At 38.9% G+C, this 27,576-nt stretch overlaps 2 protein-coding genes across 2 annotated transcripts in view; one reads left to right on the forward strand and one right to left on the reverse strand.

The window, feature by feature from the left end:
- CTNNA3 (catenin alpha 3) overlaps positions 1 to 27,576 on the forward strand; it is a 1,857,428-nt gene that overhangs the window by 509,291 nt on the left and 1,320,561 nt on the right. The gene's annotated exons all lie outside the window — the stretch shown is intronic.
- LRRTM3 (leucine rich repeat transmembrane neuronal 3) overlaps positions 16,598 to 27,576 on the reverse strand; it is a 236,911-nt gene continuing 225,932 nt past the window's right edge. The window contains exon 3 of the mRNA XM_027840656.1: positions 16,598 to 17,477. Within this exon, the coding sequence (XP_027696457.1) occupies positions 17,268 to 17,477 (210 nt within the window). The 3' untranslated portion in view covers positions 16,598 to 17,267. The remainder of the gene's footprint in view (positions 17,478 to 27,576) is intronic.

A 27,576-nucleotide genomic window follows, 5' to 3' on the forward strand; every position in this document is an offset into this window, starting at 1 on the left:
GTACTTTCTGACTCCAATATTCTGAAGTACCTCAAAGACTTGTTGTACCCAGTCCTCATTGGCTTTCCTGTCATTCTTCTGTCTTGAACTGTAGGCAGGGATGATTTAAATTCCAGCAGGGAACTCTCCCCTTCCACCTCTGTCCATACTCCCTGGAGGACAAAAGAGCAATGTGGACCTTTTTGAGACAGACATGGATTGAATCCAGAATAAAAGGACTCAGAAATTCCGTTAAACACATTTTGTAGAAATGTAAATATCCATCTGTGCTTATCACTGAAGCTCAAAATTGGATGCTTTCTCTTTCCAATTTTTCCCCCATCATGTTTCTAGGATCCTGTCTGGAGCAAGTCTCTTGACAAAGGACTGTTCACTATTGTAGAAGGAAAGAAACACAATATGAACTGAGAAAATACCAGACTCCCTGAATTTTAAAGTCTACTCTGTGTGTGAACCCATTACCTCATGGGGCTGACCTCTTGGAGAATCTGAATGTCATTGGGACATGAGTTACTTGTTTTAGGATGGGACGTGATGTACTGAAATGAATGGTTTTCAGGGTGATCCATAGCCTATCTGTTTCTAGGAACATTACAGGGCCCATTATGGACAGAATGATATACCAGGTATTATGGAGGGTTACAAAGGAAATAGGAGATGCTAGCTGAGCCTCTGTGCAGGGCTTATATTCTAATTTTGGATATAGCCAACTAACTTCAGTATTTCAAATACCTTGTGTGAATATCTCATCCACCCTCAGAGATGGAAAAAATCTGACTTAGTAGTTAGTCTTCTTGAGTTACTGTGGCTAAAAAAATCCATCACCCTGTACCAAACTAATGAGGGGCCTCTATAAACGGATATATACTGGTTCTTGAGCTGTGGCCCATCTATCCCCAGGTCCATTCTGTTGTTAGGTGGCAAAGAACTGGAAACGAGGGATGCCCACCTGTTTGGTGAATAATTAAACAAATTATGGTAGATGAATATAGTGAAATACAGTTGTGTCATAAGAAAACACAGTGACCATTCTTGAAATCTTTCCAGCTTGAGAGAGCCTGCAGGAAGGTGCATTTTTCTGATAGAACCTTGGTGAACCCAGCTCGTGTACGTGTGAAGGAAAAATCAGAATGCTTACAAATCAAAATGCAAATAAGTGCAAATTAGTATTGTAGAAACTAAGTGCTGTACATAAGCACAGAGAAAGGCAGAATGCAAAAGCAATCAGCGTCTTATGGGAAGAAGTAATCTTCTCACTTAAAAAAAAAAGACCTGCTAATTTGCCTTCCTATTCCTTATTTTTTTTTTACATAAAAACATATAAATGCCTCTATCTTTGAGACAGAGATGGTTCTGTATGGGATGTTATTATTCTTATAATATATAAACACAATATACTCTTTTAGTGAAGAGATCACTGGAAATTGGGATGCTCAGTCCCATGCCTGCCTCTGACTAGGGGAACAATTTTTAGTGAGTTAACGGCATCCTTGTTCTTCAGTTTGTTCATTGGTGAAATGGGAATAACCTCAGAGATCTTGTGGGAATCAATGAAGCAGTAGATAAGAAAATTCCTTTGAGACTCATTGGAGTCTTTATTTATCTTTCAAACCCCATCCCAAATGTCAACTCTTTCGTTATGCGTTCCTCTTTACCTGACTCCATATCTCCAGCCCACGCTGATCTCTCCTCATCTTGACCAGCATTTGTAAATATTGTTTACATTTGATTTTGTTCACTTTTATTTACATTGCTTTATATTGTTCTTGATTTCATGTGAATCATGTGTGAATCTTAGCTGCTTATTGTAAGTTTCTTAGGAACCAGAACTCTCATATACTTAAAACACACACACGCACACACCCACACACACACACACACACACACACACACATCTGCTATAGAGGCAGTGTGCATATAAGTGATATCAGGTAAGCCTTGGAGTCAAAAAGACCTAGCTACAAGCCTTGCCTCTCTTACATACTAGTTATATGAACAGGAGGAATTTGCTTTACTTCTCAGAGCCTAAGGTGCTTCTTTAAGACTTAAGTTTCAGAAAGTTACCTGTCAGCATATGTGGAAAGAGTTGACACACTGGCAGTTTCCAATGTAAATGAAATCATAGGTCCAGACGAAAAAAAAAAAGATGACTTTGACTACCAAATAGAAACTAGCACATTGTAAGGCATATATCAGGTACCCGACAATTATGTGCTATGTTGAATGTAATATGAAAAGCATTTGGAATGGATAAATATTCCTTCAACTGTCAACCAAATGCATTGCTTTCCAAATATAGCACAACATTCCTCCAAGCAGTGCAGAAGTAAAGGATGGATACTTGAGGGGGTCTCACCCTAAATGGCTTATAGTTCAGAGATTGCTCAGTTTTATAGTTAAGAATCTACAATTGAAAACATAGGGCAGCTAAGTGGTGCCATAGTAGATAGAATGCCAGGCCTGTAGTCAGGAAGACTCATCTTCCTGAGTTCAAATCTAGCCTCAGACATTTACTGACTGACATTTACTGGCAAGTCACTTAACCTTGTTTGCCTCAGTTTCCTTATCTGTAAAATGAGCTGGAGAAGGAAATGGCAAAGTACTCCAGTATCTCTGCCAAGAAAACCTGAAATAGGGTCATGAAGAGTCAGACATGATTGAGAAATGACTGCACAGGTAAATTTCCATCTGAAAAAGATCTGAAGGATTTAAGTGGACTGGGAGCCCCATCAGTCCATAGTATGATAAGGCAGCCAAGAAAACTCACTGGGATTTTGGCTGCATTCAGAGAGGTTGTTGTTGGTGTTGGTGATGGGCCTTTGTTCTTGACGAGGGCCATGTGAATTGGATTTGAGTGAGGTGGGGCTGTGCAAAGTCACCCGCTTCAATCTTTCCTCCAGGGTCAATGAAGTCCAGTGGCATGACAAAGTCCAGATGACTCGTGATGACCTGAGATGCAGTGGGTGACCTCGGCCTTTCTAAACTAAAGTCAGAGAGGTAGAGTGTCCAGAACTGGGAAGGAGGCAACCCTATGATGAAGAAGAGGGATCAGACCTCTGCTCTGATTAAGTCCTCTGGACTTAAAATGAAGATCCAGGAGCAAGAGGCAGAAATTGCAGAAAGGCAGATCTTGGCTCAATGTCAGGGGAAAACACAAATAGAAGTTGTCCCAAACCAGAATGGGCTGGCTGAGGAGGAATTGTTTAAGCAAAAACTTAATGGGTGGGGCAATGTTGTACAGGGAATTTTGTACAGGTACAGATTGAATTAGATTCCTTCCAGCTCTGAGAGTCCATGAGCCTATGGCTGGCAGAAATTTGGCTGCTAGGCAGTGAGGTGGTATGGTGGTAAGAGTGATGGGTTTGAAGTCAGTAAGAAATGAATTCAAATCCGTTAACTCTGTGATCCTGGGCAACTCATTTAAACTCTGTCAGCCTCAGTTTCCTCATCTGCAAAATAATAATAGTAATAACTATTATGTGCCAAGGACAACTTGGTGGTACAGTGGATAGCGTCCTGAGCCTGGAGTCAACAAGACTTGTTTTCCTGAATTCAAATCTGGCCTCAGACACTTATTGGCTGTCTGACCCTAGGCAAGTCACTTAATTCTGCCTCAGTTTCTTATCTGTAAAACGAACTGGAGAAGGAAATGGCAAAGCACTCCAGTATCTTTGCTAAGAAAACCCCAAATGGGGTCCGGAGGAGTTGGATGCGCTGAGAAACAACAAATGTGCCAGGTACTGTGCTTAATATTAAAGATTCAGAAAGAGGCACAAAGATAGTTCCTGCCCTCAAGAAGCTTATAATCTAATATAAAATGGACATAATAATAGCACCTGCCTCCCAGGTAATATATGCTAAGTGCTTTGCTTATTTTACAACACTATGCAAACACTAGCTATCATTATTATCCATCATCATTAGGTGATGTTAACTTTGGCCACAGGAACCTATGAAACTTAGATGGGCAGGACCTCTAAAGTAATGGGTACTTTGAATAGATTGAGATACATGTAATGGAGACTTAGTGAATTATCATAGGACTTTTAGTCAGGAAGACCTTAGGTAGTTATTGCCTTGGTATTCCCAGACAAATCACATAATATGTTCCTGCCTCAGTTTTCTCATCTGTAAAATGAGGGGGCTGCACCTGATGGCCTCTAAGGTTCCCTCCAGATCTAAATCAATAATCCGTGAACTTTGAACCGGGGAAATTTTTTTTTTCAATTTGATTTAAATCCTGTGTGATGATTTGTATTGTTTTTCTGAAAAAAAATTATGATTCCTGAACATGATTTTATTCTCAATATTTGCGCTCTCAGTAGGTTTGTTCTCTCCGTTGATTAACCTTAGAAGCAGTTCCTATTTGCTTTTCCTCTTGCATTGTATATTTCTTGATTTACATCATTACTTGGAAATTGTCCCTGGGTTTCTTCCTTTCTTTGTATCCCTAGTGCTTAACACAGTGTCTGGCATATAATAGATGGTGCTTACTAAATGCCTATTGACTGACCAGCTCTGCACTGGCCTCTAAAGAGTACACTGATTATTGCTATATAAAATGTTGGCCGTGTCTATTCTGTTTCATAGTGTTGAAAAGTAGCACCAAGCCAGCTAAAAACACTCACTCAGATGTTACTTACCTCTTGATACAGGCCTGGTATTTTCTTCATTGTCCTTTCCTTTATCTTCAAGCCAAGTCACCAAGGACATCCTTGTCTTCCCTGATCACCACTATTCAAAGTATTTCAGATAACGTCATCCAGATGGTAGGTGAGGTACCCATTCTAATCAGATGCAGGGAATGTGTGTTTCAACACGACAAGGCTCTTTCCTTGTCTGTACTTAAGCCCCATTTTCAATTCCTATTCCAATTTTGTCATTGTAACACTGCTTCTGATTTCAATAAAAGTGCCTCTAATTATATAAAACATCTTCCTGGTTTCAAGATCGCTGACAATTTTTTTTAAAAAAAAGTATTTTTTTGCCTGTATTCTCCATGTTCTCAAACCATCTGTGATGGTAGTAGTAGCTGGTAGGAGTGGGGTTGGGATGGGCACTCATGTAATTCTACAATGACCTTACCTCGGTCTTGTTCAGTGTCAGGACAAAGAGAGAGGTCTAATTGGTGGTTCTCTGAGACTTTAATGAAGTAAAATAGTCCATTTCAGGTACCAGTATGAGCCTTGTTGAAGATGTGATTTTAGTTGAGTCTGAGGCGGAAAGCATTTAAGCATTTAAACATTTTGTCCCCTTTGCACAACAAAGGAGAACAGTCTCATGACTCCAACAGTGACAATTATGTTTGATTTCAAGTCAGGATCCACATTCTCTGCTGTGAATAGCATTGAAAATGGCATCATGGCATTGTGCTCCTGTAAGGAGGAACAACCTCCTGGTCTGCTTCATACACTGTGTATACAAGAATATGTGTCTTGGATCATGGCTAAACAAACATTCATCCTTCAAGGCCAACACACCCTTAAACCGTTGGCATCCAGTACTCCTCAAACCGTTGGCATCCAGTACTCCTATGCTGCTCCGCAACATTTTTATGAACACTAGTTATGACTTGGCCAGTTGCCCATTGCACTTTTGTGACTTTTATAGGGTGTTGAATTTGTTCCTTGTCAACTTGTTGTGCTTGGTTACCTTATTGGCTATTGGTCCTTTGGGTTTAATTTCACTTCTCTACACTCTTCCACTTAATTTCTTTTTTTCTTTTACAATTACATTATGGATTTCTAATCATCCCTGTCAGCTATCTTTCTACTCAAGTAGATCATGCCATCTATGTCTTGTCATAGGTGGTCCTTGCTTGTGCCCTGCCCTTTCCTGAGGTCTTCTTTAGAGGATTTACCAAGATGCCCTGAAATTTCTTACTTGCTAATAATTATATTTCAGCTATAATTGAATAGTATGCTTAACACAGTGCCAGGTACCTAGTGGGTGCTTAATAAATATTTGTTGATTGACTTGGAAATGAAAATGTATCATGTGCACTTAGTAGGCTGCATATTTCATTTGTTTCTCAAGAGCCTTTTGCTGTTAACATTTTTCTATGAGAAATGTACACATTTCAGAAAAAAATAGACAAATGTCCCTAGCATTATATTACTTAACATTGCTTATTTAGAATCTCTGGGAATACAACCCAGGTTTATGCAAAATGGAAAGAGTATTGGTTTTGAATATGGAGGTGGAAAACATGCAGTTGAATCTCAGCTCTGCTATTCCAACTTGCATGGCCTTGGGCAAGTCACTTGCCTAAAGTTTCCCAATAATATACTCGCATGAAACCAGTTTCTTCTTCTGTGAAATGAGGGAAATTGAACTTAGAGGCTCACTAAGCTCCTTTCTGGCTCTACATTCTATGATCCTGTAAGATATTCAGACACAGGGTGACATTTTTATTGGAGTTTTTATATTGGGGAACAGGAATGCCATTGACATATTGCATTTGTTCTTAATTAATGATAGGGCACATTTTTAAGATTACCCCTTAAGTAATTGTGAAAAGCCCAGTGAGCTTTTCAACATAGTGCTAAATGCATAGCTATGTGACTGAGTCCTGGACCAAGTTGATGTGTTAATAATGGGTTAATTTACCTGCTGACTGGAAATGGATCAATTGCAAGGAAAGAAACCTATTCAGAAGGGTAAATTATATTGAAAGAGGAAAGCCAAAGACCCACACAAAGACCCACAGATTGGCAAGAGCCTGCATAGTCTTTAATGTGTATCTTTCCACTAGGGACGAAGAGCGTTCTAATGAACTCAGAGAACAGCAGCCTTGTTGGCATAAGAAAGCAAAAATGGTAGCAGCCACTGGCTAAAGGATGCCAGACAGTAGAGCACCTCATCATAGGTCCATCTGTCCAGAATGATTGTCTTCAGTCTTATTTGAACTTTCATTTGGACCTTTCTTCTTGCACTTCCACAGACACTCTGTATCTTGATTCCCTGCTTTTTTTAATTTTATTTGTGCCAGGGCACATTCCCTTTCCATCTTTATGTCTTAGAATTCCTCATTTCCTTCAAGTTTCTGATCAAGAGCCACCTTCTACATGAAACCTTTGTTGAGACACCCAGATGTTAGTACTCTTTCCAGTCACAAATTGCTTTGTCTATCCATTGCGTTAACTTGCATGTAGACATATTGTTTACCCCCAAAGAATGTAAGCTCTTTGAGGACAGAGAGAGTTTTACTTTCATCTCTGTGTCTCTTGTGGCTACCCCAGTGTCTTGAATTTATAGTAAGTGCTCAAAAAATATTTGTTTACTGACTGAGAAATATTCTATATTTCTTGAGTTATAAAAGGCTTCACAATCTCTATTAGTTGACTCTGAGACCAAATCCTGGAAAAAAATTGAACAGGAATATTAAGAGACAGGACTGCATTATATCTAGAAAGGCATATCTAAACTTTGGGCCAATTTAAACATAATAACAAAAAAATCCAAAACACATTTATCCAGATTCTGATTATCCAGTTTTTGACTTAAGCATGCCTTGGTGTCTCTTATGTACCCAGAGATGTTTCATTTTTCACTAGTATCTCTACCAAAAGGGGTCACCTCTGGTGAGTAGCTGGAAGAGAGGGTAGATGGTGAAACCAATAAATAAAATTAACTTTATTCTGTGTCCCTTCTAATCCTCGGTTCCTTCTATAAAATGAAGGCATTAGTTTCCTTTTTATCTTGAAGGTTTGTTTTGCACTTTCGTCCTGGATTAGTCATTTGTACGTTCCTTCAATAGCACTTCAATAATTCACAAGGTCATAGGTTCATAGATTCAGAGTTCCAAGGGACCTTTTAGGTCATTGAGTCCAAGTTTCTCATTTTAAAGGTGAGGGAGATGAGGCCCGGAGAGGTTAAATGACTTGCATAGGGTAATGCAGTTAGTATGTGAAGCACAATTGGAACTCCCAGTGCTCCTGAGTCCAAGTGTAGTACTCAATTCACTCCACTACTAATACCTCTTAGTTCATGTATTAATCATGTATTGTGTCTAAGCCTCTGTGTTTGGTGCTGGGAATTCAAAAACAGAAACAAGTACCTTCCTTCAGGACACTTACATTCTTATTTTTCTACCTATCCTGTCTCTATGAATTTTATTTATGAATGTTTCAGAATTGACTTGTAGATTATGAAGTATCTGATGACTCAAGAAAAGTGTATAATAGGTGATCACTAAGCCTTTGTGAAGCAAATATGACTTTCTAAGGAAAAATTGGGTATCGGGGATCAACTGCAGTGATAAGGACTTCATGTGTATCATATATTTATTTACACCACAACACTGAAGAATCCAAGCAATGACCCCTGACCCTTATAAGCACAGTGGAAGGACAGGCCTCCATTTCATAAGTGAAGAAGGGGGCAGAACATTCTTCAGTGATTTTTCAATGCTGTCTAGTACCTACATGATCCAATTTAAGGAACCTCAATATCTGGAGAGCCACATTTACAAAAGAGATTAAACAAGAAGTGATTATTTCCCTTGGGGAAAGTGAAAGGGAGTGTTTAAAAAAGCAAATCCCCTCTGTTTCTTTGCCAACCCTAGATTTGCCTGTAGCTTTTCATAAACACTTTTTTCATGCAAAGTGATAGCCACCTATCCATCAATGGGGCAGAGAAGAAATCAGATCCCTCTTCATCTATTGAGCTTGTACATTCTTCAAAGGCTAGTCTTCAAGTCAAATGCCTTATTCTCAATTAAAAAAAAATGAAATATCATCTGCCTTTCCTGAAAGTACCAGAAGATCATTTTAAATATGAAAAATGAAATAAAATTTAGATCTATTTTTAAACTCTAAAATAATTTTATTTTGAAATGAAACTTCCTTAGATGACTGCACAGTGTTCTGACCTCAAACTTGTCGGCCTGTGAGATGTTTGTCTCAATGGAAAAATTAGATTCATCTCAGAATGCTAAAACTGGAAGAAACTTTGGAGAATATTAGTCATCAATTTCTTTCCCAGGATTAAACAGATGTGAAAATAGAGACCCTGAACTGGTACCTGACCCATCCAAGGAGAGGCATCTGGTTGGTGGGGAAGTTGAGATTAGGACTTAGTCCTCATGCTAAATTTCGTGGCTAGTGTTGTTTTTGTCAAATAAAAGAAATTCGCTAGTTGTGAAATAACTTCTCAAATAACTATGTATGATTTTATATTTTTGCATCCCTCCTGTAGAATTTAAGCTCTTTGGGGGCAGAGACACTTAATATTTTTTTTCTTTTTATTCCTAGCATCTAGGACAGTGCCAGCCACATAGTAGGTGATTAATAAATGCTTGTCGGATTAGATTGAACTTTTTGTATGTCATATTTGTTGACCCTACTCAGTTTGTATTTGATAGAAAAGTCTTTAGACCAGTGTTTGGGTCTTTCTCCTTTGTTCTCCTTGTTGCTGAGCTCTTTAACTTTGCCTTTGAACTATTGGAAATGTATATTGATAGAAAGAATGAGAAACACCTATGGATCTATGTGCATCTGAGAAGGAAGTCAAACAATAAAAGGTAGTCAACCTTTGGGAACTCTTTGGGAATTAGACCCCCTGCACCAGCAACAATGTGGGGGAGCAGAGAGTGAGTCCAACATTCCTCTCCCTTTACCCCACGCTTCCCCTCTCTGCCATTGACCAAGTCATCAGAGAGTCTGAGCCAAAAATAAGCAGGGCATCCAGCTGGGTGTTAAGAGAACAAAACAGATGCATTAAGAAAAGGCTTTTTCAATGAGTGTGACTTCTTTGGGGCAGAGAGAAATAGCTATTGACTTTATAACGAACTTTATAAAGATTAACTTGGATCCCAGTAGATAGCAATACTTCAAGGAACCTTCACAAAAATTCCAGAAAAGGAAAAAAGTCTTCCAATCATTTGGAACCACATGAGCTTTCTAATCTTGAGTCTACATCCTCCTGAATTCTGTGTGCTTATGGGATAATGTGCTCCCATGTTGGGGCAGTATTTTTTTTTTACCAGCTATTCTCACCATCTTAATAAATACTTCTTCTTAATAAATAAATAAATAAATGTTATAATTATTCTTAAATTAATTATCTTAATTAAATTTAAAAATATTATAACTATTCTTAATTAAATCTCAATAAATAAATAAATGAATCAAATAAAAACACCTTCTTAATAAATACTTATTTCTAAAAGTTAGTTTAACTTTGGCTCACACACTGATAAAAATGGAGAGCACCCTGGTGAAGACTCATAGGAAATGGCAGTAGACTATCCTAGGGCCTTGGGGTCAGTATTTAGACTCCTGGTGGTGTAAATCATCAACTGTCCGCAGGGGATCCAACCAGCCAATATTAGTGGGAGTTGGGAAAGCAGCTCAGAGGGCTGTTAAAATTGGATGTGATTCATTGGGCGTTTTCTCATCCTATCTAGGGTTTTCTCAGGTCCAGCCTTTCTGAGTATGGATTGCATCTTTCCCTCCCTTTACCCATCTATGTGCTGAACCTTTTCTTTATATACTTCTCTGCATTCAAAGTCTATTTTAGCACAGGCAATCGCCCAACCCTTATTTTACAAGCTTGAAAAGGCAGCGTGGTGTGATGCGTAGGGTTCTTGGCTTGGGGGTCAGAGTATCGCAAACTTTTCAAGTTGGAAGGGCCCTTAAAGGCCATCTAGTCCAGTCCAGGCCTAAGAAGTAATCAACACTACAGCATTTCCAGCACGGGGTCATTGAACCCTGCTGGAAGCCCTCCAATGAGAGACAGCTCCCTACCTCTTTAAGAAGCCCAACCCACTGTTTTGATAGCTCTAATGGATCATTTTTTCCCCTTCACAACAAGGTACAGTAGAAGGAATGCGGGACCTGGAGTCATCGTTGTCAGGGGCTCTTAGTTCAAATCCCAGATCTACCCCTTGCTACTTCTCTGCCTTTGGGCAAGCCCTTGACTTCCCTGGGGTCCAAGTTCTTCATCTATGAAACAAGCATATTGGACTCCACTATCTCTCTATATCTACAATCCTAAACCGATTTAATGGTTCCAACTCTAAATCTGGGCTTCTAAAATAATATTTATATTGTGCTTTAGAGTTAGCAAAGTATGTTCTGTGTGATCTTATTATAAATGATTATAAAATCCTTTCTATCAAGCATAAAACTTTTTTTTTTTTGCCCCTTGTACCCATTGTTCTTAGCTCTGTCTTCAGGGGCCTGACACTCCAAGCCTCATCCCTCCTCTGTGTTTCAGTTTGTCAAATACTCAGTGATAGCTATAGTATTGCATCTCTTTCTTCTCCTTTCCAGGCTTAAATATCCCTGCTTTCTTCTTTTACCTATTCCTGGTGGCTAAATTTAGCAACTGTTTTTTGATTGTTAACACAATTTTGTGCCTTAGGCATGCATTTTAACACCTCTGATTTCTTTATTGTTATTTCAGATCTATACTGTGTGAGATGACGGTCATCTTCCATTGTGAATAGTGGAGAGACCAAATACCATCCCCGCCCTTTTTTGTGTCATGAGATTATATTCTGAGGCCAGTAGTGAAGTCCCTAATGGAAATATGCTTGACAGTCATGGTACTTTTAAACAGGACTTTGGGACACACTGTATGTCTACAGCTAACTATTCATCAAAGAGCTAACATTCTGTTTGTGTGAGATATCTCTCCACTGGTCATAGGGAGACTATGAGAGTATGAGAATTTAAGTGGCCTGTCCACTGTCTCACCGCTAGCAAGTGTGAGATGGAATTCAAAACCATGTCTTTCTCAACTCTAAGGCTAGGACTATCCTTTATGCAATAGAGTAGCTAAGACTCATTCAAAATCTTTATAACTCTGGAATGTCTCACACCAGCCTCAGAAATGATCAACCACCCTGGCTTTAATAAGATACCTGAACTTAACTTAATTTGAACTTCAGTGTTCAATTTGATGTCTACTCTGTTTTGTGAAATTAAGTGAAACAAAGCATTATATGGCATTTTAAGAAGAAGGTTGTAGGATAAGGTTTTTTTTTTTTTGGTACCAACTAGAGACAAGTGGAATTATGTCATGGTGAGCTGTTCTGTAATCCAGGTATCTGGTGCATGGCTCCCCAGCTCATTCTGACCTTCCTATGCGGTCCAGCTGCAGGCATATCTAACATAGTAATGGTTCCCTTTGCAGTCATCCATAAAAGCCAGAACTTCTCTCCTTGTGAGTTCCTAGTTTCTTAGGGGCACCACGGGGCCTACATAAGCCTGTAACTTTGGAACACCTGTTCTTCCTGTCTATACATGAGCTGGTGTGTTAAGTTTGCAGCTGGCTACCTCTTTTGGCATCTCTACTAACATCTTCCCCCAGTGTCTCATTGTGGTGTGCAGGTGATCCTGCCAGTGGAGTATAAACTCTGGTTGGGGCTACCAAGCTGGAGAAGCTTTGAGTGCAAGTCTGGTGACAGATTGAGTGTTGTACACAGACCTGTATAATTACAGGGGCAGCTGGGTAGGGCAATAGATAAGAGTGTGCACCTGGGAATCAGGAAGACCTGAGTTCAAATCCTGCCTCAGACACTAACTGGGTTATCCTGGGCAAGTCACTTAACCTTTCCTAGCCTCAGCTTCCTCTTCTGTAAAATGGGGGTGATAATGGAGGGGGAGCACTTTCCTCCCAGAGTTGTTGTAAGGATAAAATGAAATGTTATTTTTAAAGTGCTTTTCAAACCTCAAACTTTTTCAAGCCTCAAACTGCAACTTATTGTGATTAGTAATAGTTAAATTCAGAAAGGTTTATTATCCAAAGGGTGGTCACCAAGAGGATGATTTTTTTTAAAGCACAGAAAACCACAAGAACATTTATTAAGGGTGGAGAAGTGGTGGTATTAATCTCTCTATGCATAAAGAATGATCACACCGGAAACACACATCCTTGAAATCTCCTGCATGATGAGATTTGGTTAAAAACACCACATAATCTCTAACTGTAGTGAGTCAGGCTGTATTTAATAAGGCATTGTAAAATTTTACTTTTGGGATCCCTGTCCTAATTGCCAAAGTTCTTTCCCCACGTAGTCTGCCATTCATAGAAATGGCTACACAACCCAGGTTGAGTCACTCCTTTCAAAGGCCTGTGTTACTTTAGGCTAAATGGGTAGGAGTTTTCATTTTTAAGACCATGAAAGGCAACTCCAAGCGTGTCACTAGATGATACATTGGATAGAGAGCATCAGACTTGGAAGTTAGGCTGACCTGAGTTTGAATCCTTCGTCAGATCCATACAAGCTGTGTGACCCTGAGCAAATCACTTAACCTTTCTCAGCCTCAGTTTCTGCATCTGTAAAATGAAGATAATAACAGCCTCTACATTATGGGGTTGTTGTGAAGGTTAAATGAGATGACATATGTAAAGTACTTTGAAAAACTTAAAGCCCTGTATAAATGTTAGGTGTTACTGGTTGTTGTTATTTTTCTTGTCATTACTATTATTAGGTTATCAAAGGCGTCATGATATGCTGGGGGAATAAAAGACTTAGGATCAAAATGTATGTGCATTATCAAATGAGATAATGCATATTAAGTGCTTCATAAAACTTAACGCCCTATATAAATCTGAACTACCAATATATGACTCCCAGGAAGTATATGGTCACATGTGAATGTTGCCATTATCAGTTCCATTTTAAAAATGGCAGGAACACAGACTTTAGGGTCAGTAGACCTACGTTTAAATCCTGCCTCTGCCATTTACCCCCTTTGTGTGACTTTGGTAAAGGGACAATCTCTCTGGGACTCAGTTTCCTCATTTGAAAAATGTGATTGGATTAGTACTCAGGGGTGGGGAACCAGCAGCCTTGAGGCTACATGTGGCCCTCTAGGTCCTCAAGTGTGGTCCTCTGAATCCAGGATTCAGTCCAGGATTCAGTCAGGGGGTCACACTTGAGGACCTAGAGAGCCACATGTGGCCTTGAGGCCACAGGTTCCCCACCCCTAGGTGAGTTCTAAGGTCTTTTCTACCTCCAAACTTGTGATCCTTGAATAGTTCTTTCATCTTCATATTCAATTGTCAATTTGATAAATTAGTTTCTTTTTAAAATTCTTATTGGCTTAATTTTAAAATATGAGAAATCCTCTGAATTCTGAGTGACACCATTACCAGATAATGTCCTTCCCTTAATGTGTGAACCTTGGAAGTCTAGAGTGCATGAGCCATAGTTGCAAAGATGCAGATTACTCCATATTTTTATGGAAGTAAATTTGAATGCTTAAAAAGAGAATGTTGTTTTTGGGGCAATGAAGGACAGAGACAGGTATGGGATTCTCCTAAAGAATTAAATTTTCTCCAAATAGATTTTTTTAAATGATGGAAGTCTTCTACAAATGTACAAAAGCCCCTCACCTATATGCATTAATTTCTGTCCTTTGGGGTCAAATCCTAGAGGGAAAGTTGCCCAGAAAGAAATCTCACTTGATTGACCAAATGTCCACTTTCTTTAAAAAAAAAAAAACAACCACTTAAAAATATCTCGTATTAGTGGAAAAATACGTAGGTTCTTTTTTCCATTTTTCTTCTGCATGAGAAAGACCCGTTTGGAGAGGAAGAGAATTCTGATGACAACCCAGCCGTGGATCAAAGAAATTAGGAAAGGGGAGGGGATATATGAAGATTAAAATTTTGGCTTTAAAATGTCATCTAAGAATTCTGAATAGCAAATAATTTATGCAAACTATGCTTTGAACATTGGGAATGCTAAATAAATGATACAACACATTCCATATTGACATTTTCTTCCACTTGAAATCATGAATTTTCATCTCTTTGTTTGGCATCCTGCATCATTTTTCAGCCCTGCAGTCTTTTTACAAACATTTGCCCTATGATTTTCTAGTTCATTTTCTTTGAAGCCATTCTGAAGCTCTGGTGTGATAAACAAGTAGAAAACATGAGTTTTTTTGAATATATAATTTTCTATTCGGAGGAATACAAAATTTAAAAAGTTTTGGATATAGTTCTCATCTAATTTGTAGAAACACTAAGTGTTTCCCATTGCTTTTTCCTCCCAGCTAGATTGCCTGATTTTTTGTTTCTATTTCATGAATATAAAATAACCTTACTTAAAAAATAATTTTTCCTCCTAGTGCAGAATTAATAGAAACTTGTAATATTAGAAAAATGGAAGGTACAGTAATTGCTACCATGTGTCTTTAGGATGTCAATATTAAGCAATAACCTGTGAGAAGTAAATAACAGAAATGAGTCAGTTTCAATGTCCTGAGTATCCAATTTCTTCAATGCTTCAAAGTCAGATTTTTCCCAACCTGATCTGCATTAACCTTCAAGCTCAATTGTACACCCACTCTGCAATCTCTCTCACAGTTGCAGGTAAAATTGTTTTTCAGTTATTTTTGCAGATAAATTAGAGGTGACCTCTTGATAAAGACATTAACTCAAACTGTTTAGAAAATGACACGCATGGTTAAACTCAAATTTTAGCAAAAAAGTATTCTCCCATTGTACAGACATGTCGAAATCAGCATTGAATGGCCAGATCTCTTCTTCAGAGAGAGAATCATGCAAAAAACACAACTTCCCTTACCACCTCTCCCCCTACAAAAAAAAAAAAGGTAGAAAGAAGAAAAGGAAGGAAGGAAGGAAGGGACAAGAAAGAAAAAAGAAAGGAAGGAAGGAAGAAAAGAAAGAGAGAAAGGAAAAAAAGGAAAGGAAGAAAGAAAGGAAGAAAGGAAGGAAGGAAGGAAGGAAGAGAAAGACAATGGTGTTTTTCCTTTCAGGTTCCGCAAATGTAATCTAATCATTTCAAAATCAGAGACCTGTGCAGTGACTAGCTATTTGCTTGTTTTTTTGTTTTTTTGTTTTTTTTTTTTAAACAGTAACTTTGGAGATGCAACAAGGAATTAGGGGATAGAGAGAAGCAGGAAGACCTAACCTCAAGCCCTTTCTTGGAAATATACCAACTTTGTCATCATCCCTTCCTGGTCACTCCCTCTCTTGGTACCCCAGGCAACTCAGAGTTACAGAAGAGTTGCTGATCTACATCAGTAGGTGGATTTCCACACTGGGCTTTACCAATACTGATGAAATTATAGCTACCCTTGCAAAACAAACAAACAAACAAAAAAACAAAAACAAATCTCTTTGGATTACTTAGAAAACAAATATCAACAATGATCACTTACTATCTTCCCATATAGGCCAGAGAAATAAAATAATGCCTAGCATTTATAGAATACTTTAAAGTTTGCACAGCACTTTCTATATGCTAACTCATTTGGCATACTATATATTAATAAATTATACTATTAGCAAATACTTCCCTTGTGTTTTCAGCTTTTAAAATATGTGAATGTGTCTGTTGGTCCCATTATGGCCTTTGTCTCTACTGATGCCCTGCCAATACATTGGCTGACCTTCAACACCGACTCTATATTACTCAGAAGAATAAAATAATGAGTCATTCATTCAGAAATGTATTGTTAAAATATCCCTCTTTATCGTTAACATTTTGCTGCTTAGAAACTAGGCTGTGATTCAAGGCAACAAGAAGTCTGAGAAGAACCATTAAAAAAAAACACTTCTGATTTTCATTTGTAAGGGAAAAAAAATTGTCTCCTTCACTGAAGACCCTCTCACAAATCTGAGCAATTAAACTTTTTTCCCCCTTTTGGTTAATGTATTATTTCTGGAGCGAGCAGATAAAATTCTACGCAGTAAGCCTGGTAAAAATAACGTAGGATCTGTCTGCCCATCACCGATTCCCAGAGTCGAGTTTTCTGGGCCCCAAAGCAGTAACAAACCCAGTCCCCACAAAATGGAGTAACTCGGAAGAACACAGGAAAGACTCATTGTTAATTTAAAATTGTAGAAACAGAAATTTGTAAAGCAAAATGTAATTAAATCATGGTACTGTACATACCAATTGCTCTTAATAATTGAAACTTTACAATATGAAAAATACATTAGCTCTGTACAGTTTTTTTTCTTTTTTTCTTTCTTCTTTTTTTTTTAACAGGTAGGTAGGATGAGTTCTGAAAAAAGATTCTTTTGTTTTTCCCCAGGATCATACTCTGTTTAAGTCAAAAAAATACTGCACAACTTAGCTAATTACAAAGTGTCAACTTGAAACAATTCTTGTCTTATCAATTTCGGGTCTCGATCTTGGTTCTCGTTTTTTTGTTTCTGTTTTGCTTATTGGAACGGGGTTTTGGAATCCATAATAAACAACCAAATCTTGCTCCATTCTTGTCCTTCGGGTAACAGCATAGAGTTTGGTGGTGTCCCTCTGCTCCCCAAGAGCTTAATTAAGCCAGCTGTTGAGTATGTTCACTGATTCGGGCAGCTGTGGTGATTGTGCTCAGATCCAGGTCAGTCTCTAGGTGGGTTTCCATCGTTTCTTCCTGTGCATTCGTTTCAAAGGGCTTATGAGAGAGAAGCTCATGATGTACCCCACAGTAACTGATTGTGGGCTGGTCATATGCGAGAAAGGTTGACACATTCATTGATAAAGGTATCTGGGGAAAAATGAATAAATATGAAGAATAGTCAGTTATGGAAGGAATAATAACTTCAGGACCCGAGGATGGTAGCCATGGAAACCCTAGCTTGAATGAGAATTACTCTGGACATGTACTGCTCAAGGCTTCCCCCATGGAGTGTTAGTAGAGTACCAAATGCTGAGTGAGAGTAAGCCTCCTCTTCTCGGGCCTGATGAGCTAGTGATCAGATTTCTAGAGTGTGGGAAGAAAGAGCCCAGAGGCTGAATTTCCAGCCTCTCGGAAAATAGAAAATAGCAGCCCAGTTTGCCAAATGGTACAGAAAATAATAAGCACATGGCTGGGAGAATGAGAGGAAATGCTTTCTGTGGTTGGAAGGAAAATGGATATTCAGATTTGAAAACAATTATTAGTTGGGATTGAGTCATGTTATGGAGATCAGCAGGTGTCCACAGAAGGGCAATGGCTACCCTGGCTTTCTCTCACCTCTAACATGATTACTCCAGGGCATTTGTGATTGTAGTTCTTGCAATACTTGCTTCTATTCCCTCCAATGATAAGAATCACAACACATCCGTGTCTACATAATCTTTTTTTTTTTTTTTTACTTTTATGTATGTTTTTGTGTTTTGTTTTGTTCATGTAAATTCTTCACAGGGGATTCACCCACTGTGCTGAGAGTCTTTCTATCATTCTCTTGACACCAACCACATGCATGCAAATGGAACATGGGAGATATTCATCCAATGCCCAAAGGATAGTCCGTGAAATCATATTTATTTTAATTGGACTTTGAGTGCTCATTTGTCTTGTGAATAAAAGTGAAGTTCAGAGACAACTGAAGGTATGAATTGGAGAGTTAGGGGAGTGGTATATCTAAAGTATTAGGCCCTAGTAACTAGAGGATCCTCCTCCTCTTATAAGGAGGGTATCAGTTATTCATAGAAAGTTCTTATAATAAGGATAATAAGAGATTGTGTGTGTGTGTGTGTGTGTGTGTGTGTGTGTGTGTGTGTGGTGTGTCAAGCTCTTATTGACTCACCTATCATTTATAGGTGTCTAAGGATATTGTGAAGTGCAAAGAAGAATTTTTATGAGAAAAGAAAAGGCATGTATTAAGAACCAAAATCAGCCTGTGTAATTAAGCCAGATAACGTGATTCTTTGCAGGGAACTTGACCTAATGAGTCATGGTGATTTATAGGCATAACTAGGGCAGGGCAACTGTTGCAAAGCCCAAGTGCACTGAAATTTAGAGTGTTGACAGCACTCCACTAGTATAGAAACAATTGTGTTTAGCTCCCGGTTAGCAAGAAAGATAGATTAAAATAGGGACCCACGTGAACTTTCTCCCTACCCCCCCAAACTGCAGTTGAGGTAATGGCCCCTTGGTATCCTTTCACTTTTGATTTCAGCAAGCCTTCCATTTTTTTTGTCCTGTTCGCCAAAATTGCTATTTACAGGTCGGCCAAAACCCCAACCCTTCGTCCTCCATCTCCAACATTCGATTTAATAGCATAGCTATTAGACTGAGTTGCAGGAAATGTTTGACTTTACCTTTGTACATCCGGTACCTAGCATAGTGTGTGGCTGGCTCACAGTAGTTGCCTAGTAACTATGCTTGGCTGATTAATTACTTCTCTATATGGGAACTTGCTTGGATGGAGGCTACTCATTCATTGCTGGTGATTTGGGTACCAAGAAGATACAAATTCCTTGAAACCACTCGGATCCTTTATCTTTTTTTGCACTAGGCTGAGATAGTAGAATCTACCCCTTTCTATAGATCATTAACATAGTTTCCCTACTAATTCTTTACCTTACCTGACTTGCCTTCCCTTTTCTCATCCCTTCACATTTTCTATCAGCTCCTATCTTCAGGATTTATTCTCTATTAAATAGAAACTTAGTTGTGAGGAATGATTTCTTTGTTTCCTTTCTCCAAAATTATTTCCTGCTTCTTAGATGATTCTAAAGGTATGACACATTGATTATGACTGTAAATTTCAGTCCTTGCCAGGGAGAAAGATAATCTAATATGTCAAGTGAAGCTGTCATAAACGTCTAGTCTTGAATTTAACCAATTTTTGTTTATTTTAGACATGAAAATAGCCGAGACATGAATTGGTGACACCATGAATTTTTAAGTCAAATCTATTAAAATATGATCAAGAAAATTCTCTAGTAAACCCTATTCTTGCTAAGGTATTTCTTGTACATTGATTTGAAACATGAAAATTTTCATTGTGAATAGACTATGGTGGATGGGTGGGGGGCGGTGGAGTATATATCATTGAATAATTGAATTGCTGGAAATGGAGAAAGTTAGATATGGTGACAGCCAGAAATTAGATTTGTTACTGATGCTCATGAACCTCCCGATTATCAAAAGGAAAACAGATCTCTAAAGTGACTTCTAGGTCATATATTTCTTGCACTACTTTTGAAACCTAGCTTGTTTGTTTTCAGATATTCCACTTTATTGATGCCGAGAATTTCTTGATTTAATGTAAATAAGAGTTATGGGAGATTATGCTTTAATCACCTTTTGAAATTTCTGCTGTCCAGGAAAATGAAGGACAGTGGAAAATGTGGCTATCCATTTTTTATATATGGTTTTGTAAAATGTCAGGAGCATGAAACAAGAGTTGGGAAGGACCTTAGTGATTATTTAGTCCATTTCTCTAATTTTATAGATAAACTGAGGCCCAGAGAAGGGAAAGTTTCTTGTTCAATGACTTGTGGCTAGTAGATTAAGTACCCGCATCCTTTGACTAAAAACCACTGTGCCTGATAGTGTAGATGTATGAGGCTGTTTTTAGATATTGAATTGGTTCAAGCCTAATTCATTCCATATCACCCCCAAAACTGTAAATATAATAATAATAATAACAATAAAGTAACATTTATGTGGCACTTTAAGGTTTGTAAGGCATTTTCCATATATTATTTATAATATATAATATTAATTACATACTAATCTGATTACATATTGATAATATATGTCTTACCTTTGTATTTGTATCCTCGGCACTTAGGAAAGTGCTTTGTACATAGTAAGTGCTTCATAAATGCATTTTTATTTTATTTGTTTCACTATTTCAGTTGATCTTTTCAATAACCCTGTGAAGAAGGTGTTATTGTCATCCCCATTTTAGTGATAAAGAAATTGAAGCCAGCTACCCAGAGTATTTCTCCTAAATACTGAGACAGTGCAGAAATGTGGAAAGGACACTAGTTCAGGAATCAGGCAGCTGAGGCTTGGGTCTGAATTTGATGATGACTAGCTATGTGACTGTGGTCACGTCATTTAGTTTGAGACTTAGTTTCCTGGTCTTTAACATGGAATTCTAATATTGTTCTTAGAGCCCCATAGATAAACAATATTACATTACATAAATGTGAGCTGTTATGGGGGTACATGTCACCATTTTAATTTTTCATCACTTGAGTGAAAATGTGATCCTTCTGCACAAACATATCATGGAACTTGTCTCAAATCTGGCTTCTTGGATATAAAATTAAAATCTTGGATTTGTTTTTCATCCTCTGCATCAAAAAACAACTATTTGTCATGCCCTTTCTGTGTGGAAGGAACTATTGCTGCACCATTACCTGGGGCTTCGGCCACTCCCCAGAAGCAAGGGAAATGCTCTGGGAGAAGCACCTGTCCATTCCAGTCACAAAAACACAAACCATTTAGTATGTTAAGTGATTGGTTTCTGTGGTGACCCAATCTGCACCTCATCCATTATTTACGGGAAAATTAGCATGAATGGCAAATGTTCCTGAGTGTGGGAGAACAAAATTTATGCTATTCTAATGGTACTGATTTTCCAGAATAATAGCATCCACTGACATATATCTAATACTTTTCTATTTCAGATAAATGATTGAAACTAACAGGATAAATTCTAGCACATATACACAGAGAAGCAGAGAGAAAAAGATCCTGAGAGTCTGAACCTGGAAATTCCTTCTACTTTTATAGATCTGCTAGAACTTACAGCCTTAGAGAGTTATCTAGGATCGCTGAGAGGTTGAATGACTAACCCAGAGTCACGCAGCTGGGAGGCTAAGCAGCTATGTGCTGTAGTGGGTGAAGTGGTAGACTCAGGGTCAGGAAGACCTTGTTTGAATAGAGGCTTCAGCCACTTAAGAGCCGTGTGGCTCTGAGCTTGACTTTTCTCAGCTTTAGTGTCCTCAGCTGTAAAATAGGGATAATAATAGAACCTCTTTTAGAGAGTTGTAATAAGGATCAAATGTGATAATATATGTAAAGTGCTTTGCAAGCTTTAAAGAGCTATCAGTCATAGTTTATCATCACCATCTTCATCTTCATCATCATCATCCTCATCATCAGTTTTTATGTGTCAGAGGCAGGACCTGAACCCAGAACTTACTTTTACCTGGCTCTATGACTCTTTCATATAGAGAGAGCTTCTGGGGGGGGGGTGTCCCAATATGGGAACACTTTCCACCAACATAGTTTTCAACCCTTCAAAATCTTAGTATATTAATTCCAACGAGTTGTTTGAGGCATATAGTGTGACCTACACAGAGGCACATAGTAACTTTCAAAGGTTGGGATTTGAGTTCAGGACTTCCTGACATTCATTCATCAAGCATTTAGGAAGGACGAACTATGGACAAGGAAACGTGTTAAGTACTAAGGACGCACAAAAACATATATGAAGTGAATAGTTCATGCTCTCAAGGAATTAACATTCTACATGGGTGGGATGGGGAGAGAGCAGATACATAGATAAGTAAATAGAAATATTTCTATTTTATTGAGTTCTATTCTACTTAAGAAACATTTCTTAAGTCAATGTAATATCATTTCCTGGGGAGAGGGTCACTACTACCTTAGGGTGGAGGAAGGGAGATCAGGGAAGGCTCCATAAAGGAGATGATGCTTGAGCTAAACCTTGTAGGAAGCCAGGGCTTAGAACTGGTAGAAGTGAAGGGCATGACCCTGATCAGCCCCCACCTTTTGGGACAACCTGTGAAGAAGCTTGGCTGGGGGAGATGGGATGTTGTATATGGGGAAGAGCAAAGACATAGTTCTGTATCAACTCTGTCACAATCTTCTCTATGTAGAAGGATCATAATGAATAGCCAGGTGGCAACTGAATGAATATCATAATGAATAGCCAGCGTTCTGAACCTTCAGGGGCCAGTAAGATGAGTTCAAATCCTGTTCTCAGACACTTACTAGCTGTGTGACCCTGAGCAAGTCACTGAAGTGTTACATGTCTCAATTTCCTAATCTGTAAAATAGAGATGATAATTGCACCTACTTCCCAAAGTTATTGTCAGGATCTTATACTGAGCATTTTGCAAGCCTTAAAGAACTAAGTAAACATTAGCTATGATTATTACATGTATATATGTGTACATACAGGCCTAAGTACACATATATCTAAATATACTATGTGGTATATTGGCTAGAGTGCTGGATCTGGAGTCCAAAAGACTGCGCTTTCTGAGTTCAAATCTAGCTTCAGACACTAGCTATGTGACCTTGGGCAAGTCACTTTACTCTGTTTACCTCAGTTTCCTTGTCCATAAAATGACCCAGAAAAGGAAATGGCAAACCACTCCAGTATTTTTGCAAAGAAAATCCCAAATAGGGTCATGAAGAGTCAGACACATCATGAAACAACTGAATAACCACAATACCTAAACATGCACACACATACATGCTGTTTATTTCTAGTGCTCCAATAAGAAACAATTCCATAAGTCAGACCTTTTGCCAGAAAGCAACTATTTAAAGTTAATCTAGTCTGCTGCCTTGAAAATCAAATATGACTTTCTAAGGCTGAAATCATACTGTAAAAAATCTGTATTTTTTTCACTACAGAATTGCAAAACCTTAGGGCAATGTATATTTACTAAGTTTTATTTATATAAAGAGGCTTTAAAAATAACAGTCATCTAAAATACTCTTGTTGGTTTGCTTTTGGTAGCTTGCCTGCTGTGTTCTTTATAAACATAATCCAGTAAAAAGAAACTTTTTAAGGTAATATATGGATTGTCTGCCATTATTCTCAGCTCTATTGTAAAGGTAGTAACTTGGGTCCCTCCCTCTCCCCCTTCCATCATCCACTTTCTCTAAATGAATAGAATCTAAACCATTGCTCTGGGCTCAGTCATTGGAGATCAAGATTCCCTTAATTTCTGAATACAGTTTTCTCTATTGTGTGGCGCTATTCGTGGGCCTTTATTACATTATTTTTATGCATTGCCTAAAGAGCTTTTCATCTCAGATTATTTTTGCTTATTAATATATTAAACCAAGAAAAGCAGGTGTTACTTTCACCATAACAGTTTACAGTGTACAGTTTTCTCTAATTTAGCACAAATTGGATACATTAGTGCCTTGCTGGAATGCATACCTGGGGGGCCTCCCTGTTCTGGGACTGCTTTGGAATGATATTTCTTGGTCTGTGCCTCAATAAACTTTCTGGGAACTTAGAACTTTCTTGTCAATTTTGCCTTGTGGGTCACAGCATTCTACTGGCATTGAGCATACATGCAGGAAGCACTATTAAGGGTCTACTCTGCGCCAGGCAGTATATCATAGTGTATAGAGAGCAGATCTCAGGGTGAAGCTGCCTCACCCTGATGCACTCGGCTGCTTGACGCTAGTCAAGTCAACCGCTCAGGTGGCTTTGGAAGTCTCTTAAGTTATAGAATGGTTGTTGAAAGTGTCCTAGATGTCTGGAAGGAGTCTTGGAGGCCATCTGGTCCAACCCTCTCATTTTACACATGAGGAAACAGAGGTCGAGGGAGATGATGTGGCTTGCCCCAGATCACGCAGATAATGAACATCAGAGACAGGCTTTGAACCCAGGTTCTCTGAGAAATGGAGACTGGTTGGGATAGGGTGCTCCTAAGAAGCTCCTGGGGAAGCAGAGAAGACAATTTTAAGTCATGACACTGTGGAGGGAAGAGAAGAGTCTTTGGCCATTCAAACACTGCTAAGCACAGGGCCTGGCACATAGTAGGTATCTAATACATGCTAGTTGATTGGCTATTCCTCAAGCACATTAATAAAATATATTAATTTTTTTAAAAGAAACTAGTTTTTGTTTGTTTTTGGAAAGAAACTACCTTGTTATGACTACATCTCCATGTAGTAGAGAGGGGGCAGGGCTGGGACTCAGGAGGAAGCCTAGTGTATGGAAAATCCTTATAGGGTCTGGACTCCATGGCTCTGAGTTCGAATCCTGATTTTGCCTTTTAATAGCTGAGTTATGTCGGGCAGATCCTCTCTGGGCCTCAGTTTCTTCATCTATTAAATGAATGAGTTGTATTGAACTTTCAAGTGCTCTTTTAGCTCTAAATTTATGATCTCTAATATAGGTTGAAATATGCAGCAAGTTCCTTGGTCTCTCTAAGCTTCAGTTTCCACACGTGTGAAATAGATATACTATTACTTGTCATTACGTCTCACAGGGTTATAGCCATATGAACTTTAAAGCAGTGCAGGATTGTGAGCTGTAATCGTGAGCGCTTTTATAGAAGTAGGATGATTCGAGAGAGTGACTTTCCTGATGTCTCAGTTATCAGTAGGGCCTCTGGGTGACGCAGTGGATGGAATGCTGGGCCTGGAGTCAGGAAGACCTGAATTCAAATCTGGTTTCAGGCACTCATTAGCTGTGTGACCCTGGTAGAGTCACTTAGCCCTATTTGCCTCAGTTTCCTCACCTTTACAACTGAGCTACAGCAACAGTGATTGACGATGCTCTGTCTCTCTTGAAATTTCTTTGTAGCATTTTGTGTATACTTTCCATACACTTATTTTTGTAAATCTTTCCCTCTGGAAAACACAAGCTCCTTGAGGACAGGTAATCTTTGAGTTTTGTCTTTATATCCTCAGCACCTGGTGCACATAGTAGGCACTTAATAAGTGTTTGTTTAAACAAACGGGCATGATCTACCTCTCCAAGTACATAGTTGGCAGCATTTGTTTTGTTCTACCAAATGGACCAAGGGGCTACCTGGGCCCACAGTGAAATGTTTAACCCTAAACCCTAGATTCACACTAACTCTAAAGTAAAATGCTCTGAATGCTGGAGAATCCAAGGTATCTTCCAGTGAAGAAAAACATCCGCACCCCTTACCCCTTGCCCCATTCCATCACATTTCCACCATTAGTTGCTGCTCCTTTGGGTTGTTGGTATTTAGGGAGGATGTTAAAACGTGGCCATTATCGGCTGGAGTTTTGATAGCTGTGAGTATTTGGTTGGATCCAAATACTTACTGTGCATCCAACGTTTCTACATGAAGGGGAAAAAACATTTCCAGGAGTGATATAAATAAATCCAGAGCCAGAAAATGAGAATGTAGCGGTGGGGGTCTCTATGGCAGGAGTGTCCACATCTGGTCCAAGGTACAAGGCACAGAAATGGGGGCAAAGACAGCAGAGACAAAGGTAGCTGACCTGCTCAGTCATTATCTACTTAAATATCAGCTCTGCTACCATGGGATGTGTATTGGCTCTGGGATCAGAGAATCTAAATTCAATCCCACATTGATGCTTTCTACCTGAATGACCTTGGGCAAGTCACCGCTTCCTTGTGCCTCATTTTCCATATCTGTAAAATTGTGAGGTTGGACTAATTGGATGAGGTGGATACAAAGCTCCCTTCCCATTCTTGAACTATGATTCTAGGCCCTATTATGGTTTCATGCATTATCTAGAGTTTGGGAATATGTGTGTGGGGGTGGGTGGGAAGGGGTTGTAACAGCTAGCTTTTCTATAACACGTTAAGGTCTACAAAGTGCTTTACAAATATCTCCTTTGATTTTCACAACAGTAGGTATTATTAGCTCTGTTCTGTAGATGAGGAACCGGACAAATGGAGGCTAGGGGACTTGCCCTGACTTCCCCAGCTATATCCTAAAGGCAGTATTTGAATTCACATCTTCCTGACCCTATGAGCTGCTTTCATTCCACTAATGTCACCTAGATTCCCATACTCGCCCTCCTGATCTCTTCAGTTCCCATTCTCATTTATGCTCTATCCTTTGGACCCCATATAGATGCTATTGATACAGACCTACACATATACACTCATTTTTTGGCTCTGGGACCATTCACATCATTCCTGGAGGTCTCCCCCACCACCATCTAGAGGATTTGGGCATTCAGTACTCTGCCAGTGAGATATTGCCATCTGTCCAGTCTCTACCATCATCCTCTGTAAAATCCATCCATAAATATCCATCCATAGGCCAAGAGGCAGCTGGTAGTACAATGGATAGAGTTCTGGGCCTGGAGTCACGAAGACATGAGCTCAAATGTGACCCTAGACAATTACTAGTTGTGTGACCTTGGGCAAGTCAATTAACCTCTGCCTCAGTTTCTTCAACTGTAAAATGAGGATCATAATACTACCTACTTAGAAAGGTTGTTATGAGTATCAAATGAGTTGATATTTGTAAAAAAAAAAAAATGCACTTAGTACAGTACCTGACAGTAGTAGGTGCTTAATAGATGCTTAAGCCCTTGTTCCTTTTTCCGTATGGATTATCAGGACTCAATGCTTGCACTCTCGGGTCTTGCTGGCTGTATGAAAACTGAGGAACCCTCTCTACTGATAAACCCTGTCTCCACGTGCAGCCTTACTTTTCATCCCAATCCCCATTTCCCTTTTTAAAAAATTCTATTTTATTTTAGGTTCCAACTTATTTCCCTTTCTTCTCCCCTTCCCCCAGCCACTGAGAAGCCAAGGAAAACAAAATCCATTACAAATATGTATAGCCATATGAAATAAATTCCTGGACTAGCCATGCGCTCTCCCACCCCCACACCAAACCCCCATAAAAAGAAAAAGAAAGAAAAGAAAATATGCTTCAATCTGTTCTCTTTGGAGGTAGATTGCGTGTTTCATCACGAGTCCTTTGGAATTTATCATTGAATTGATCAGAGTTCCTAAATCTTTCCATGTTGATTATCTTTAAAATACTACCACTCTCTTTTTTCTAAAAAAGGGGTTTCTATGATGGAACAACGTATCTAATGGCCCCATACTTGCCCTCAAGTTTCCTAGGCATACACACACACACACACACACACACACACACACACACACACACACACA

This window comes from Vombatus ursinus, unplaced genomic scaffold (genome assembly GCF_900497805.2).
Source record: "Vombatus ursinus unplaced genomic scaffold, bare-nosed wombat genome assembly UNPS02014847.1, whole genome shotgun sequence".
NCBI lineage: Eukaryota > Metazoa > Chordata > Mammalia > Diprotodontia > Vombatidae > Vombatus > Vombatus ursinus.